Raw genomic sequence first — 17,572 nt, forward strand, 5'->3', positions numbered from 1 at the left:
GAGCCTAGAAGTGGATTCTTCCTCAGAATCTCTACAGGGAACATAGGGCAACTGACACTGTGATCCCCTTATTAGATTCTAATCATATCACATAGCTGAGTCTGCTGGATTTTTGATCAGCAGAACTGTGAGATAATATGTGGGTGTTGTCCTACACAGCTAAATTTGTGACAATAGAAAACCAATACACTCTCCATCCATCCACCCATTCAGCAAATATTTATTGATCTCAGGAACTGCTAAGAACAATTGCTGAGTTGGAGATAAAGCAGTGAAAAAAAAGAGACAAAAATCCCTGCCTTCATGAAATTTACATTCTAGTAACAATACCTACATTAAAACAAACAACAAACAAACAAATAAACAAACCCTAGCTTCCAGCTCATTGCTGTTTGTTCTCACAGGCCTATTAGATTAGAACAAGACTGGACCTATTAGGCAGTCCTGATGATGGGAAATGCACCAGGTGATGCATCATCCTCCCTGACCATATGTCACACACAATTGGGTGGACTTGCAAATCTAGTTGGTTGATAGCTTCAGGACAAATGGTCTCTAATGCGCTTTGTTTGGGTTTATAAGCAAGATATACATATCATCATGTGGTCCTTAGCAAAGATTTAGCAAAAATTATATACATTGCAGCTCCTAGCAAATATTTGGAAAAAAATGCTCTTAGAAATTTCAAGAGAGACCTGATGGACAATATTTGGAGGTAGCCGAGAGAGGGTTTGTTCCTTCCCCGAGATTGAGTTTCTGTACATTTGGAATCCAACAAACAAAAGGTCTGCCTTGTACCTGATTTTGATGTATTGTTAAAAATCAATACATCAAAGAACAGGATGCACAAGAAGAACATTCACCAAGAAATCTATGGAAGCCCATGAAGTAGAGAGACCTGGCCAGACAGTCAAATGGGATCTTCCCAGGATGCAAAGCATGTTAGTAGCACTGATGAAGCTGACATTCCTACTCTTCTGCAAGAGGATTACGTTGATGGTGGTAAATCTGAGATTGGATTGCAGTCCTTCACTATTTCATTAGCTAAGACAGTGCATTAAGTCTAAACAGCACTATTTTTGCCATTTAGCAATCTCAATCAGTCTGCCATCAATGCTGGATTTTACTGTTCCAAGTTGTACCCTGACCTCAGAGTCAGGTTATTATAGAGAGGAGTAGAAGTAAGGATGTATGGTTAGAAGAAACATAAAGTTTGCAGGATGGGGTCCATGTGTGGCAAGGTGCCCATCCTTTTCTAGACCTGCTTGTTTCCTGATGGTAGTGAAAACCTCCTTCAACCCTCAGGCCTTCCGTGGCTGTACACATTGATTCAGGTTCACCGGTCGAGGCTCTGGGGAAGTCTTTGAGGGATTTGGTAAATGGAAAATGACTGTGTGGCAGCATAGTGTCCCTTTTTAAAGGATTTTTTAGGAAGCTTTGTTGCGTTGGCATGTAGAAGGCACTCAACTTTTTTTTTTTTAAATTTTAAATGAATAAGTGAAGGATGTACTATGTGGTTCTCTCTTTGGCATCCCCCCAAAAAAAACTTTCATAAAAACCACGTTGCTCTCTATTGCTTTTGGAGTTAGCCTGGTGCATTAGTCTTTGTACAGGCAGTGCAACTAGGCTTAAGGTGAGAGCAGGAAGGCCTCATGTTCCACCGCCACCAGTGGCTAGCTCAGCGTGTACACAAAGAAAGGTGAAGGTGCAGGCTGTTTTTTAAGCAGGTTTTTACAGGCCTGACATCACACTCCTTCTCCTCACTCCATGGTTGCCTATGGTCCTAACAGAAATTCTTTTAGAAATTTTAGTTGGCCATCAAAAAAATAGAAAAGGTACTGATTCTCTTTGAATATCATTATCCTACACTCACAGTTTATAAGAAACTTTGGAAGGACAGAACATGCTTCCAGACAGAGCAACATCTAAGACATTTGGTTAGGTGGGTGTCTACCGTATTTATAATAAATAAAGACATATACAAACATATGTAACATTCATTGATTTCTGTTAGAAAAACTATAAACTTCTCAAAACCCGAGGCACACAAATAAATATCCAACTAGATGCAGGTCAAACACAAAGCTTAAAATAGTAGGAAAATTACCAGTCAATAATCCTGTCATTATGGGCCAATTACATTCTCGGTTTTTAAATGTTAGTATTGTATCATTAGTTTTTTACTTGGTGACAAAGATACCTTCAAGAAATGAATTTAAGATGAAATGTAGGGGTTTTTCAAGGGGGAGCAGAGGCAGAGTTGTAATCAGTATGCAAAATCTAAACTAAAAGTCATTGAATGGAGAGTGATTTTTAATTTCACTGTATGACCACCTCAAAATGAATATAAATATGCTACTGAAGCTCATATTACAGTCTGTATTTAAGAGCAAAAAATGTAAATTGATCTTCAAGGGCTCCGAACAGAACTTGCTCATAATAACGTTGCCATCATTACCTTTTTTCTTTATTACTTGGAACATTAATTCAAGATATACATGAGAATATAATACAGAAAGCAGGCAAGCAAGAAAATATCAATAATATTTGCAGTTTTTCTAGGGAATATGTCCATTGTATTTTTCAACTCCACCTTTATTGATGGTTAAGCTTATTCTGGGCCATTTATATTCCATTCTGTCAAAGTAAAAATTACAGATTTTTAAGAAACGCAATAAAATGGAAAGCCGATTTCATAGTAAGTGGAACATGTCTCCAACAGTTTCCTGTTTGGAGAAAACAAACCACAAGTGTGGCAGGGAGGTGACAAGAGGGTCGCTCCACCTGGGTGAGCTGTGGACTCAGGCAGGTGTGGAGGCCGCCCTCAGCAGAACTGCTTTAAAAGTCGCGGGGAACTGGCCACGCGCTGGGGGGACAGCGGGACGTGCCTTGGTGTCCTCGGAGGGCGCGGTGGCTGTGCTCTTCTCTTGGCCTTGCAGCTGGAATCCTCTCGAGCACCCTGAAGGTGTCCCCAGGCGCTGGCCTTGCGATGCCTGGGCCTTCCCTGCGGTGCAGAATGGAAAGGCCGAGGCAGCAGGGCTGCAGGCCGGGCAGCACGCCGGGTGATCAGTGCACGGCACGGGAGTGCGTTTCTCACGGCGAGCGTGCACGGGTGGGGGCATTTTTGACCCTGCGTGATCGGGATCCAGAAGGGCCCAGGGATCCCCGCGCGAGAGGCTGAGGCCAATGCAGCTGCAGGGCCGTGGAAGCCGGACACGGGTCCCTGCAGGGGAGGCCGCGGTGGGTTCGGGCCGAGCCATAGCCGCCTCCACCGGGCTGTCCTCGGCTCCTGGAGCCGCCCTGGAGTCCAGGCAGCCACGGCTGCCGCGTCACCCCCGCCCTCCTGACCTCTGCGGCGGGGAATTCCTACACAGGGGCAGGGAGAGGCGAGGCGACACACGCCAGTCCCTCTGCGAGCTCCTGGCGCGGAGCCCGTCCACGCTGGGCGGGGAGAGAAGGTCTGAGAGTGAAGCAAGCTCGGCGTTCCCATCCGTCTCTAGAAGAGCACGTGCGATTCAAGTAGCCTGGGAACCCAGGGGAGGGCAGAACAGTTTACCCACCCTCACTACCACCCTTGCCAGGGGCACCGCAGTGGCAGGGAAAGGCTCCTCCACCCAATCAAGTTTAGCTTTAGTCTCTCACCCGCTTCAAACGGACCTTTTAACGATGGCATGAATAGTGATATTCAACATAACAATTACCCTTAGTGACATTCTTATTTTCTCTGCAAAGTCCACAAAGAGACCTTGAAAAAGTCATTAGTTGGTGCTCACGGAAGATTTGCATATAAAGGAAAATCAGAAGAACTCTTAATTATCAGCAAATCCAGAATAGATGATATTTTAGGGGACTTAAAAACTACAAATTATGAGCTGACTGAGCAGAGAAGCCTCCTTAAATTAAAGCTTTAGAAATTGCTATTTGCTTTCTTGCTCAGATTAACTAAAACTTTCTGTTGCATAAATAGAAAAGAACACTGTTTTCTCTTGGGCGAATATCTGCATGCCTGCTCATTTGGGGCCCATCTTGAGCGTTTAAATACAGTAAAGCATATTATACAGATTTCTCTAGGCAGATCTGTAAGACCTTAGCTGAATTGGTGGCAATTCTGATTGGGAAATGTGCCAGTTCCCAGCTTGCAGGAAGGTTGTCAGTGGCCAAGCACTAGAAACCAGCCGCAACCCAGCTATTTTTTCTATGGATCCCTGTTGGGGTACCTCAGAGGGGTGGAGGGATAACAAAGTGTCAGAAGCGTTTAAATCAGAGCAACTTCATCTTAAATAGAAGCTGGGTAACATAAGGCTGAGACCTAGTAGGCTGCATCCCCAGACAGTGAAGGGACCCTAAGTCGCAGGATGAGATAGGAGGTTGGCCTAAGACACAGGTCATAAAGACCTGGCTGATGAAACAGGTTGCAGCAAAGAAGCCGGCCCAAACCCACCAAAACCAAGATGGCGACGAGAGTGACCTCTGGTTGTCCTCTCTGCTACACTCCCACCAGCACCATGACAGTTTACAGATGCCATGGCAGCGTCAGGAAGTCACACTACATGGTGTAAAAGGGGGAGGCATGAATGATCCACCCGTTGTTTAGCATATCATCAAGAAATAACTGTAAAAATGGGCAACCAGCAGCCCTCAGGGCTGCTCTGTCTATGGAGTAGCCATTCTTTTATTCCTTTATTTCCTTAATAAACTTGCTTTCACTTTACTCTATGGACTTGCCCTAAATTCTTTCTTGTGTGAGATCCAAGAACCCTCTCTTTGGATCTGGATCGGGACTGCTTTCCTGTAACAGAAGCACACATTTCAAACGTGGCTTTGAAAACAGGTCCAGCCAAAAGCCAGTTGTCTCAACTGTCACCCGGCATCTGGGCTCTTCTGTCTGGTGAGGAGGGATACAAGAAACAGGACCTCTACCCAGCAAGGCAGATTGGGAATAACTGGAAGGCGCCAGCCCTGTGTTCTTCTAGTGGGGGCGGAGTCAGGGGAGATTACTGAAAGGATGGGATGTCTGAGTACGGATCTGGAGGGAAGAGCAGAGATATCTCCCAGGGGTCCCTGGACTGACAGTAGGACAGCTTGTAGGCTGAGAAGCAGGCTTCAGATCACATGGCCTGTTCCACACACAGGCAAGGGGTACGAATGCCAGTTCGAGCTTCATCCTGAGCTGCTGTTTCCATACTGCAGTTCCCTTTGAGGACTGAACTCTGACCTTTTACTTCTTTTGCCCAAATTCCTATCTAAGGGACCTGGAGAGTTATGCCCCACAAACCATAAAATCTCATCAGAGAGGTTTCATTTAAACCTATATAATGTGGTTTACTTTCCAGCCTGACTCTGGCATAACCTCACATGACAGACAAAGAAGAAAATCAAAATATTTCACCCCAAAATATGTTTCTTTGCCATATTTGGAAATGGCTTGAAAAGTCAGTTTGTGGGGGAGAAAGTTGTATCTGTAAAGAATCTCTATTAACATAATAGATCCTTCCCCATTCCGTGCCCTCCCAATCCTGAAGAGATTTGCTGAGAGTCTAACATCTTTTAAGGGTCTGATTAGGAAACATTCGCCAACTTATTTTCTCTAAGGGCACCACCTATGAGACTTCATCCACATAATAAGAAACCTGGTTTCCACAACCCCTTATCTTGACCCAGACACTCTTTTCTGTTGATTCCAGGTGTTTAGACAATAACTTAACTCTTTCAACCAATTGCCAATCAGGAAGTCTTTGAACCCACCTATGTATGACCTGTAAACCACCACCTTTCTGGACCAAACCAATGCATACCCCACACATATCGATTGATGTCTTATGTCTCCCTAAAACATATAAAAACCAAACTAACTCAACCACCGTAGGCACATGTTCTCAGGACCTCCTGAGACTGTGCCTTGGGTCATGGTCATTCATATTTGGCTCAGAAGAAGCCTCTTTAAACATTTTACTGAGTGTGACTCTTTTTGTTGACACTTTTCATCACCATTTCAGAACCAATGAATGGGATTCTCTACACAAACCATTCTAGATACACCACATTTGCCACTAGTCCAGAAACAATGGGGATGTTCCTGGGCCATGAACCTGTCTGCAACTCAGTATCCTCCTGGAAGTCTGATCTCTTCAGGTAAAGTTGCATAAGTGGGGATAGTGGTAAAGCCAGATGCTGGTGAAATGGGGATGCCCAGAAAAAACTTGGCCATGACAATTTGGAAATATTTATACAGAGAAACCACAAATATAAGGGCCAATCGAAAACAGAACACAGTGGAAAGAGGTTGGGATTTCACTAGTTCACTGGGGCAGGCGAATGAACCTGTTGATACAGTCCTATGTGTAGGTCACTACTCAGCCCTCCTTTGCAATGACATGAGAGGGCCAGGGAAGGAACTAAACTGTCTTCGGGGGAAGGGAGAGCTGAGCAGTGAAAGTTTGTTTGGGTTGGAATATTTGCAATTAGGAATTATTAGCATCTAGAAATGAACTTTGCATTGCATTTCTGACTGCTGGCATATGGGAAAGATATTGATTACTGAATATTTCATATCTAATCATCTTAGATATTAATAATGATATTAACTTAAACAGATTTCACTTAATTTTCTTGGAAGGACCATATAAAGCCACATATATTCAGTTCTCTCCATAACATAAACCCTGTGCGGCAGGGAGGACACATTTACCTAACATGCCAGTTTCAAAGCACTTACACTCAATTCCACAATTCATTCCCCTCCTTCTCTCCAAGTAGATACTCCTGAAAAATGACCTTCTTATAGTTCTCTGCAGGCCAATGAACTTCTTTAATCCTCCCAATAACTTCCTTTTTAAATTATGGAGACTTAGGCACAGAGTTGTTACATAACCCATCAAAAGTCACAGATGGCAAACAGAGTTTGAACCCACAAAAACTGCAGCCAGAGCCTTCGCTCCTCAGTGCTGTGCTCAGCACCTTCACGCTTTGTCCCATTTCTTGTTTCTCCACAAATTATTCCATGTGCCCAAAGCATCTTGCCCTGCCTTGTCCACCAGGTGACCCATCTTTATTGGTCCAAATCCCTTTAGGCACAGAGTGGCCTGAGCCTCTTGCCCAGCTGGTTTGGGCCGGGACAGGCCCAGGTGACACCGGCCTCACCGTGGCCAGTTCCTGGAGACTGGGCTGGTGCAGCAGCACCCAGGGGTGCTGCTATGGGATCCCCAGGGCAGCATCCAGAGCTGTTGGAAGTGTGAGCTTCCATCTCTGGTTAGTTTGCAGCATTACTGAAGAAGAAAAACATCAATTCCCTGCATCTTCCCTAAAACCTATCCAGGTCCAGTTTCCTTCTTAACTTCACAAACCCCGCCTGCTGAAAGGAAAAGGCATGACATTTTTGTAGTTGAAAGAAGGAGTTTTCATTCGTCCGTGCAGAGCAGGCTCAGTATCAGTAGTTATGGCAATGTGAGGGAGTGAAAGGAACACGAAACCTCTACCTTTGTTTATCAAAGATGAGATTTCTCTCTCCACAAGCTGTTGGAAAGAGGTAGATCATCTGGACTGGATTGAATAGTGTCTCCCCCAAATTCCTGTCTTTTCCAGAACTTTAGGATGTGACCTTACTTGGAAATAGGGTCATTGCCAATGTAAGTAGTTAAGATCAAGTCATATTGGCGTATTGGAGTAGGGTGGGCCCTTAATCCAATCCTTATGAGGGCTGGTATTCTCAAAGGAAGAGGAGAAGAGACACAGAGACAGATGCACAGGAAAAAAGGCCACAGGAAGACGGGGCGGGACTGGAGTGACGCGTCATCCACAAGCCAAGGAGCTCAAGGACAGCAGGCACCTCCGGAAGCTCAAGGACGGCTGGCACCTCCAGAAGCCAGAAGCAACAGGAAAGAGGCTTCCCCGGAGCCTGCAGTGAGAGCCGGCCCTGTCCACACCTTGATCTTTAACTTGTAGCCTCCAGAACTGGGAGATGATACATTTCTGTTGTTTAAGCCACTCTGTGTATGATAATTTGTCACGTGGCTCCAGGAAGCTAAGAAACAGCCTTCAGAACTGGATTCGCATTTCTTTAGTCATCGCCCTACCTGGTTACAGACAACTCGGAATAATCCTTCCCTCTGGGCAGGCACAACCAGGAAGGTCTACAGAGGCGAGCACATAGAGATGTAATTCACGGTTTGTGACTGACCTCACTCCCCTCATGGTGCTTTTTACAAGTGGATTTGGGTTGAAAATAGACTCAAATGTAGCAGTCTCAGTGAAGAGGAAAGGCGTTTAACCTCATAAGCATGTGTAGGTTTCACCATGGTAAAGAGGTCTTCATGGGCTGACCACGCATGGGGGCATCAGGTGAGGGAGGGAGGCCTGAGCTCTTCCCAGGACCATCTGCTGTCCTGGGCTGCCCTCTTAGATCACTGCACAACCATCTCTTTCTGCAGAAATGATTCCTCCGTCCCCATCCTCAAAGATTCTCCAGGCTTTGGGAGCTCTGCTTATAGAGAATGCTTGGAAGAAGTAGGGATATTGCACTTGGAGAAGTAAATACCGAGGGAGAAGGAAAGTTTTCTATAATTTCCCGAAGGCTTGCCATGTGGAAAAGGATTAACCATTGTGCTGTGTAGTTTAGAGGAGGGAGGTGAACCAGATGGAAATGCTAGGTGTAAATTTCCTTTCAAAACAGGAGCTACCTTTCTCTTTGGAAGTACAACAGGTTACCCCATGAAGCAGTGAGGCTGCTTGGACGATACGGAAGAAATAAGTACTGGTCGTGTAGGCTGAGTTAGTGAACTGATTTCACACAAGCACATTTTAGGTACCTGATTCTACTAGGTGTGCCAAGCTCTATATAAGAAAAGGAAAGACCAACACAAACATTTTGCCTTCATGGAAGTAATGATTGCATAGTTTGGTAAATTGGATATACTCTTAGACCAAAGGACCCCTATGTGGATCTTCCAACTTTATAATCCTAGGATTCTCTGTAGATAATGAGTTAAGTGTGCATGGAGGAAGTGCTCAGAGAAACTAGATATATGCATAACAATTCCAAATCTAACATTCAGAAATGTTGGAAGCAGTAGTTCTAATAATTTCTGCAATTAATTCAGGGTAATCTCATGGTTCAAATTTAACACATTTAACCATTTCAAAGGAACTTCGAAGTAAATTTCTAAAATGTAAATCACGAACGCAAAGTTGTTCAGAATTCCATGGGGAATGAACCGTAATTCCAAAATTAAATGTAAATCTCCGTGAGGAGAAATAACCTTTATATACATCAACTATGAAATAGAAAAACTGAAAGTTTTGTTGCTGCTGTTGTTTGGTAAACAGTGCATTCCCAGAAGTTCATCAGCGTTTGAAAAGGGCATGAGAATTGGTCCTAGAGAACTCACAGGAATATCAAGGAGGGTTATCAAGGAGGGTTTGAATCAGGTTGACTTACAAGGCCTAGGTTCTCATTAGAAGTTGCTTTAAAAGACGATGAGCATAAAATAATTACTTCTATTTTTTAGAAGCCATTTAAATTACAGGTCAAAGACATGGTACAAACATCCTAAAATTTTGCAAACTTCAGGCATCCTCATTCCCTATATGTTTTAATGTGCCTGTGTCTGAATTAAAATGTTGTCTCTTTAATGAACTTTTTATTAGTCTATAATGGTATACATCTTAGAGTTATCTTAGATAAAGCCAAGCTATTTGATTTCTACAAACATGGGGACATGATATTTCATTATTATATTTATTTTTGCATACTTCATGACATAAATTTACAACATTATCAGAGTCTCTGATATCTGGAGTCTGAAATCTTTTAGGTAGGGATTGTTTCAGAACTATTGGTACTGTTAGAAATGAACCAAAATATGGTAAACAGGCCTATCAGAGAGCCCTAATCTGCTGGCAGAGCCCATATTCCAGCTGTAAATGCTTTAATGCCATTCATTGGCTCATGCTCCTTAAATGTAATACTCTGCATCATTAATTCGGTAGTTTCTTCTCTGAAAGCTATAAATTGAAGATTCCTATTGTTTTAATTTTCTGTAACCTTTGATAACATTTGTGAAAGAACATAGGAAAGAATAAATTGCTATTGGCTGTATGACAAATGCATTCAAGGAATATTTTGTAGAAACTCCTCTTTCTCTTTTGCCTCAAAGCAGTCACTGGAAAGACAGCATGTTTTACGTCCAAAAGTCACTGTTTAGAATGCAAGGCAATCAGCTCAAAGGCTTAGATAGCAGTTTGGTTGTTCCAAAGGGGACCCTGGCCCAGGTTTTCCTTGTCTGTGCCAGAGAGGGGGTTCTCTTTTTTAAATACGATGCTCCCTAAACACCAGTCACATATTCAAGCTGAAAGATTACGCCAGAAAAGGATGGATTTGAAAACCTGTTACCGGTGAATGAATCTGAGTCTTTCACTTATTTGGCCACTCGCCCTGCATTTGGCAATTAGAGGCAAAATGAACCACTTGAAGCAAAGGCACTGATGCAGCTGGTGAGACCGGGAGGCCACGGGCCACTCACAGGTTCACAGAGGGCCAAGCGACGGGTCACCCAACGAGACAGCGCTACAGGTCACACACAACACTTTCAGTTGCCTGGTTATGTTGTTACATAATAATTCATAGAGCATGATATTCTTCTATAATATATACTATTGTATGTGTATAATACTGTATACGTATATAATGTTGTGTAATCATAATGGCTCTCTCATTAATACCCAGTCATGGACAGGTTCTGTGTGAAGGGGCCCTGAACACTTCATCTCTATTTATGCCCACCCTAATGAAAAGTTGTTACGATGCCTATTTTGTGCAGACAGAAAAATTGATGATTAGAGACTTTAAGGGATTTGCCTGAGGTCACAGCTTTTCTGGTTCCAAAATGTTACTGATTAGTCTACATTACCATTCACATCTCAGATTTATCTGTTCTTGTTTTCACTATAGCCTAATTAAACTCTGTGAAAAATACTACTAACACACAAGAGTATACAGCCACTCTCTCTGCTAGAACAAGAATGATCTAGTGGGGCTGGCTCTAAGTTTTCATCGTTCTGATCGTGTAGATGGGGCCTGATTCTACTAGGTGTGCCAAGCTCTATATAAGAAAAGGAAAGACCAACACAAACATTTTGCCTTCATGGAAGTAATGATCATATAGTTTGGTAAATTGGATATACTCTCAGACCAAAGGACCCCTATGTGGATCTTCCAACTTTATAATCCTAGGATTCTCTGTAGATGAATGAGTTAAGTGTGCATGGAGGAAGTGCTCAGAGACTAGATATACGCATGACAATTCCAAATCTAACATTCAGAAATGTCGGAAGCAGTAGTTCTAATAATTTCTTCAATTAATTTAGGGTAATCTCATGGTTCAAATTTAACACATTTAACCATTTCAAAGGAACTTCGAAGTAAATTTCTGAAATGTAAATCACGAACGTAAAGTTGTTCAGAATTGTGACTGTGAGCATGGACTGTTCCTCCCTGCCCTATTGATTTCCAACTGGTCCTTGAAAAGACTGGAAGCCTGGGCTCCTCACATGGGCAACTGCCACAATGTCCAGGTCCCTGGCTCTGCAGCCCCCACTGCTTATTTCAGAGGAAGTTCATGCGACATTAAAACGGGAGACATTGTAAAAACCTCGGGTAGTAGAACTCATTCAATGTTTGCTCTTCGAGCGGATACTGACAGACAGACAGGGCATTGTATTTGAAAGAATATTTTGTCTCATTCTTTTTTGTCACTTGTATCTGGTCTCATTCTAAAAAGAGTTTTGTAGTGGGACTTGAAAGAAATATTTTTGAATCTGAGTTTAACGAGACATTGATTTACATAAAAGAGAAGTACAAAAAAAGAGGACATACAGAAACGTGCGATTGTGCTCTAATACACTGAAATTTAGGATGAGTTTTTTCTAATGCTACATACTGTCAATTTCTAATGTAATTTTAATTGTAAATAACTATATCTGTTACTAACGACATCTGCTTAAATGAAATAAGTATATATCAATTTTGTGATCTATGTCATAAAGCAGGATTTATTAAAATGTTATTAAAGCTAAATCATTTTTCTAGTGAAAATTCTAATGTAATTGAAAATCCTGAGATAAGCTTTTTTTCTGAAAGAATTGGATCTACGGTAACATAGCTAGCTACTTTAAGGAACAGTTTTGAGTTTTTACAGCTAGAAAGCTACAATTTTGTAGCAGGACCCTTTGAAAATACAGCAAACTGCAGGCTGGCATTGTTGTGACAGGTTTCTAAGATAAGTAGAAAATGAAGCTGAAGATAATATTTTTCCCTTCAAAGTCAGAAAAATGTTAAGCAGAAAAATAATTTAAATGTAGAATTCCTGATGCATGCATTTAGAAAGACTCCAAAAGAATTAGCTGTTTGGAACCAATTAAGGACTGTAGTATGAACTTTAAATTTCCCACATTGATAAAATCTTACTAGGGATTTATTCTTAAAGTCAATCATTTTCTTTGTTAAGTATATGAACACCTGTGAGTTAAAGATTTAAAGAAAAACTATAATGAGAAAGCAGTAGAAACCAATTGTTTTGTTTAATAGTCTAGACGGCCCAACAAGATTTATCTCTTTGTGGCAGCAATATTTATCCATCTTTATAGATTTCCTTGAGGATAAAGAAAGATTCTAATTGTCCTTTGAACATGACCGATTTTCTACTTTTATACAGGGATATGGAATGATGCTTAGATATAAGTTCTAGCTTTTATTGTGTGATCAACAAAAGCATTAAAGCATGTTGCAGTAGCTACCTAATCCTAGATACTCAGGCAAGAAAAGGGAAATGTGTTCAGGCTCATCTTCTATGATCATCAAGTACAGAAACAAATGTTCGCATAGGAGAAAAGCTACAAGAGGCAACTTTACAACAATTAAATGGAAATAGTAATAGTACATGCATCACAGGTTTGCATGAGGATTACTGAGGAAGCATTGGTGAATCGCACCCTTCAAAAATGTTAACTAAGACTTTTTGGGTGGCTGTTCCCTGATGCTTCCATCTCTTTAATGATGCTACCATCTCTATCAGAACATCTTTATCTCTATCTCCCTCAAGTTACTAGAATCTAAATATAAGATGTGCAGTTAGAGTTTCTTTTATGGACCTTAGTTGAACAAGGTGCACATCTGGAGTCTCCCATAACTTCATGGATATTTGCTGCTACTATATGGTAAAAGTATGAACTGTGAATGAAGACTATTTAAGTATTTTCCAAAAGTAGGAATGTTGTTACTAAAACATTAAGTTTTGACAATAAGAGACTCAATTATTAAAACCCAGTTATTACTTTGCTTAAAGACTAACCATCTCGCCTGAATGCCACCTTACCCACAGCTCTTCAGACAATTTGAGCAGAATACCATTTTAAGCACCCCCTTACAGGCATTTGTAAGCTCCTGCAACTCCAGTTTGAAGTCCTTTTTCTAAATATGTATAGTATAAAACATACAAGCCGGTTCTACTATTGAAAGAGAGCTAAAAGCTTTTTGAGAATTCCATGATTTCCTGAATAGTCTATGCCTAGAGCAGACGTAATAGCAATTGAGTAATAATATAAAAAATAGTGATTCCAAACACAAGTATGTTTGTGGCAGGAGCTGCCGTAAACTTAGATTCTTGTTTGATTTTTTTCTTGAATGTACAATGAGCAGATCATGTTGCAAAAGTTTCATTCAGAGCTCCATTAAATTACTAACTTATTGATACCACTGTTAGGAAATAAGTTCAATGTTGACTTATACCATGCATGTGAGAAGCATGGAACTTCAAAATTAACAACAACAAAGAAAATTAGGAAATCATACTCTTAATGAATAGATGTACATCCGCTGCCTGCCAAGGGTCACCAAAAACTTGCTAATATCTTTGTTAGGGTAAAATAGAACCATCTGAATTCATCTGTGTTTTCCAAAGCTTATAGAATCATACAAAAAACAAATGAATCATCAAAACCATTTACCGGGTTTTAATAACAGTGCTTAAAAATTCATCTTAAACCAATGGAAAAAAACTGACTGAAATTGTAACAGGAAGTATGTAAAGGTAGAATCACTATCAAGAAAAAGAACAAACTCAAAACCTACTAATGTATTCAAAAGACCATTAAAAAACTTCACAATTTAATTACTGGAAGCTTATAGAACGGCTTCAGCGCTTCTGTACTGAGTAAGGAAGCTGTACGTGAGGAGTAATAAATGAAATTGCTAATTTTACTGTTTCCCTAGGGAGTAGCTGGAGAAGGGGTGGGAATATGCTATTTAGATCTCCAAATGGATCGTAGTTTATATGCAATAATAAATCCTAAACGTGTTGCTAAGTAACTCTACTACAAACCACTCCCTTTTTCTTTGGCTTAAAAGACATTTTGACTCGTGGGCTCACTCACCATTCATATTCTTAAAGATGTTCAGGACGGGGAGGATTTGACGGTAATAAGGCACCAAGGCCTTGCCCACCATCTCAGCTGAGACAACCAGATGCTGGAGGACCTTGAGAGTGACACAGATGACCTGTCGGTTTCGGAGATTCAAGGCATCTATACGGTGAAAGAAGGACCAAGCAGAAAAGATTTTAATAGAAAGCTTCAATTCTACAAGGTTAAGGCAAAGTTGTCTTGTGGTTGCATTTAATTAAACTGCACTCTACTGGGGACCAATGAGACTTTATTATTACAACTTTGGATGACACATTGCAACCCTGATGTTTTAAATGGAATCTTGTCTGATTACTGTTTATTCTTCCACCTGCACTGATTTCTCACCAGCCCTAGGAATGCAGTTCATTTTCCCCTCGTAGAAGAGGCCCGGGCCCTGAGTTGGATAAGTAGTATGAAAGACAAAAAATCACTTAGTGTCGCTGGAGTTAAAGGAACCTATGCGGGTTGACAACGGATACATTTTCATGCAACAATCTCTTTCATGCAACAATCCACACCATTCTTAAAACCATTAACGTGGAACAAACATTTATTTGGGAAGGAGGGTTGGGCATGGTGTTCAAAACTATAGGCTGGTTACAAACACCGAGAATGTTCTTGGTAGAAGTGAACATAAAGTGACTATATTTAGGCCCTCAAGAAAGTAGGAAAGAAAAGCAAAACGTTTTAAAGTTCAGTTAGAAGGAATCAACACATAAGCTACAAGAGACCACAGGAATATGACAGTTTTAAAGAAACAGTTCTGAGTGCAAAGTAACAAGCTGTACTACAGAGACAGAGCAAGAGATGCCACCAGGTAGGGTCTGAAAGGCACCATTTGCCCCAGTGGAAAGTACAGGGGGTCAGGAATCAGGATGCTGACAACTGGCTGTGTGAGCTTGGCCAACTTCCTGGCACTTTCTTGGCCCCAGTTTCTTCAATCATGGGAGCCTGTTATGCACTTTCTGAGATGGCTAAAAGTACCATGGTTTAAGTAGAAGAGCCAGATAAAACATCTATTATAGAAGGTCAAAAGTGCAATTAATAAAATGTGATGGCTCTGATGACTCCAAGAAGAAGTCAAGGGCTCTTATTTGTAAGATGTTCTACCTTCTAGTGAAAAAGATTGACTATGACCTTAAAGCAGATGCCACTGGGAAGGGACAAAAGGACCCAGGCTATAAAAAGAAATGATGCTTTGGTCAATACATCTCTGAGGCAGTCCTGACATTGTTCTTGAACTCCAGCTCACATTTCCATCAGCCTGGATCTTGCCAGCACCTCAAATTCAGTTTGCTCCAAAGACTAAATTTCCTCCCTGAACTTTCTTTTCTTCCCTGTGTTCCTCATATTTAGTAAAGATAAACCTTGTTCCCAGTCACTCCAGGTCAAAGCCTGTTTCTCCTCCTTCGTATTCCTCATGTTACCAAATCATCTGGTTTTCCTTTTGCAGTATCTCTTGAATTTGTGTCTCCCTCTCCATCCTCACCAACACTCCTCTGGTCCTGGTCTCCATCCTCACCTCCTTTCCTCCAGTGCCAGTCTCCATCCTCATCTCCTCTCCTCCAGTGCCAGTCTCCATCCTCACTGCCTCTCCTCTGGTCTCACTCTCTATCCTCATCTCCTCTCCTCTGGTCTCACTCTCCATCCTCACCTCCTCTCCTCCAGTGCCAGTCTCTATCCTCACCTTCTCTGCTTCAGTTCTAGTCTCCATCCTCACCTCCTCTCCCCTGGTCCTTGTCTCCATCCTCACCTCCTCTCCTCTGGTCCTGGTCTTCATCTTCACCACCTCTCCTCTGGTCCTGGTCTCCAACCTCACCTAATCTCCTTTGGTCCTGGTCTCCATCCTTACCTCCTTTCCTCTGGTCCTGGTTTCCATCTTCACCTTCTCTCTTTTGATCCTGGTCTTTATTCTTATCTTCTCTCCTCCAGTCCCAGAATCCATTTTCATCATTTCTCTTCGGGTCCCTGTTTCCATCCTCACCTCCTCTTCTCTGGTCCTGGTCTCCATCCTCACCTTCTCTCCTCCAGTCCTGGTCTCCAGCCTCACCTCCTCTCCCCAGGTCCTGATCTCCAACCTCACCTCCTCTCCCTTGGTCCCAGTCTCCATCCTCACCTTCTCTCTGTGGTCTCACTCTCCATCCTCACCTTCTCTCCTCTAGGTCTCCATTCTTACTGCCATTCCTCTGGTTCTGATCCTTGGGACCCCTTCACTGGAGCACTGGCCTGATCTTGTACAGATCTCTTTTCTTTCTGTCTTTCTCCACTTCCCCAACCTGTCTTTCAAGGTACTACTGGGTTAACCTCCCTCGAGCATATCTGATCATCTCACCACCTGCTAAAAGAGCTCAGAGCCTCCTACCCCCTTCCATTGGCTGCAGAAGTTGTGAGGTGCTCTGAAGTGTTTTTATACCACAGCCCCTAGTTTGTTGTTGAAAGGGATGAATCAGACCCCACTTTATTTTTTTAAATTTTCTAGTGATTCCAGAGGAAATAGCTGCAAAACCGCTAAATGATACCTTATTTTCCAAGACTTATAACTGAGGATTTGGTTTAGTTCAAACTTATCCTAAGTGCTTCCTTTATGCCTGGCTAGTTTGAACTAAACCGAATCCTCTGTTAAAAGTCCTAGAATATAAGGTATCATTTAGCGGTTTCACAGCCATTTCCTCTGGAATCACTTGGAAGTTTTTTAAAAAAATGTGGTCAGATTCATCCCCCCTAGCAACGAACTAGGGTTTGTGGCATGAAAGCACTTCAGAGCCCCCTACAACTTCTGGTCCAGTCCAGACTCTGTTCTTGTTTAGTTGGAAAGTAAACACAAATGTAATGAAAAGAGATGGCTCAGCCTTCACTCAGGGAACCAACCTAAATATAACCATAGAACTCAGCAGCACGATGGCTCATTACAGCAGCAGTTAGACACACTGCAGGACAAAACATATCTGCTGAAAAACAACTAAAATTAGAATGCTATCGTTTAGCCTAAGAGCTGGAGTCATGAGATATTCAAGAACAAGGTTTCAGATCACCACGAGAAGGTGAGGAGGAAGAAGGCACGTAGCATGTTGCACGGTCAGCAGTAGAGACTATCTGGTCTTATCCAATCTGAAAGCTG

The 17,572-nt window shown here is 42.0% G+C and overlaps 1 protein-coding gene across 2 annotated transcripts in view; it reads right to left on the bottom strand.

The window, feature by feature from the left end:
- The window catches only part of PACRG (PARK2 co-regulated), a 605,305-nt gene that overhangs the window by 220,187 nt on the left and 367,546 nt on the right, over positions 1-17,572 (bottom strand). For both annotated transcript variants that reach the window (XM_011999645.1, XM_011999644.1), the window contains exon 4: positions 14,425-14,574. In XM_011999645.1, the coding sequence (XP_011855035.1) occupies positions 14,425-14,574 (150 nt within the window). The remainder of the gene's footprint in view (positions 1-14,424; positions 14,575-17,572) is intronic.

Source organism: Mandrillus leucophaeus, unplaced genomic scaffold, assembly GCF_000951045.1.
Source record: "Mandrillus leucophaeus isolate KB7577 unplaced genomic scaffold, Mleu.le_1.0 Scaffold6, whole genome shotgun sequence".
Taxonomy (NCBI): Eukaryota; Metazoa; Chordata; class Mammalia; order Primates; family Cercopithecidae; genus Mandrillus; species Mandrillus leucophaeus.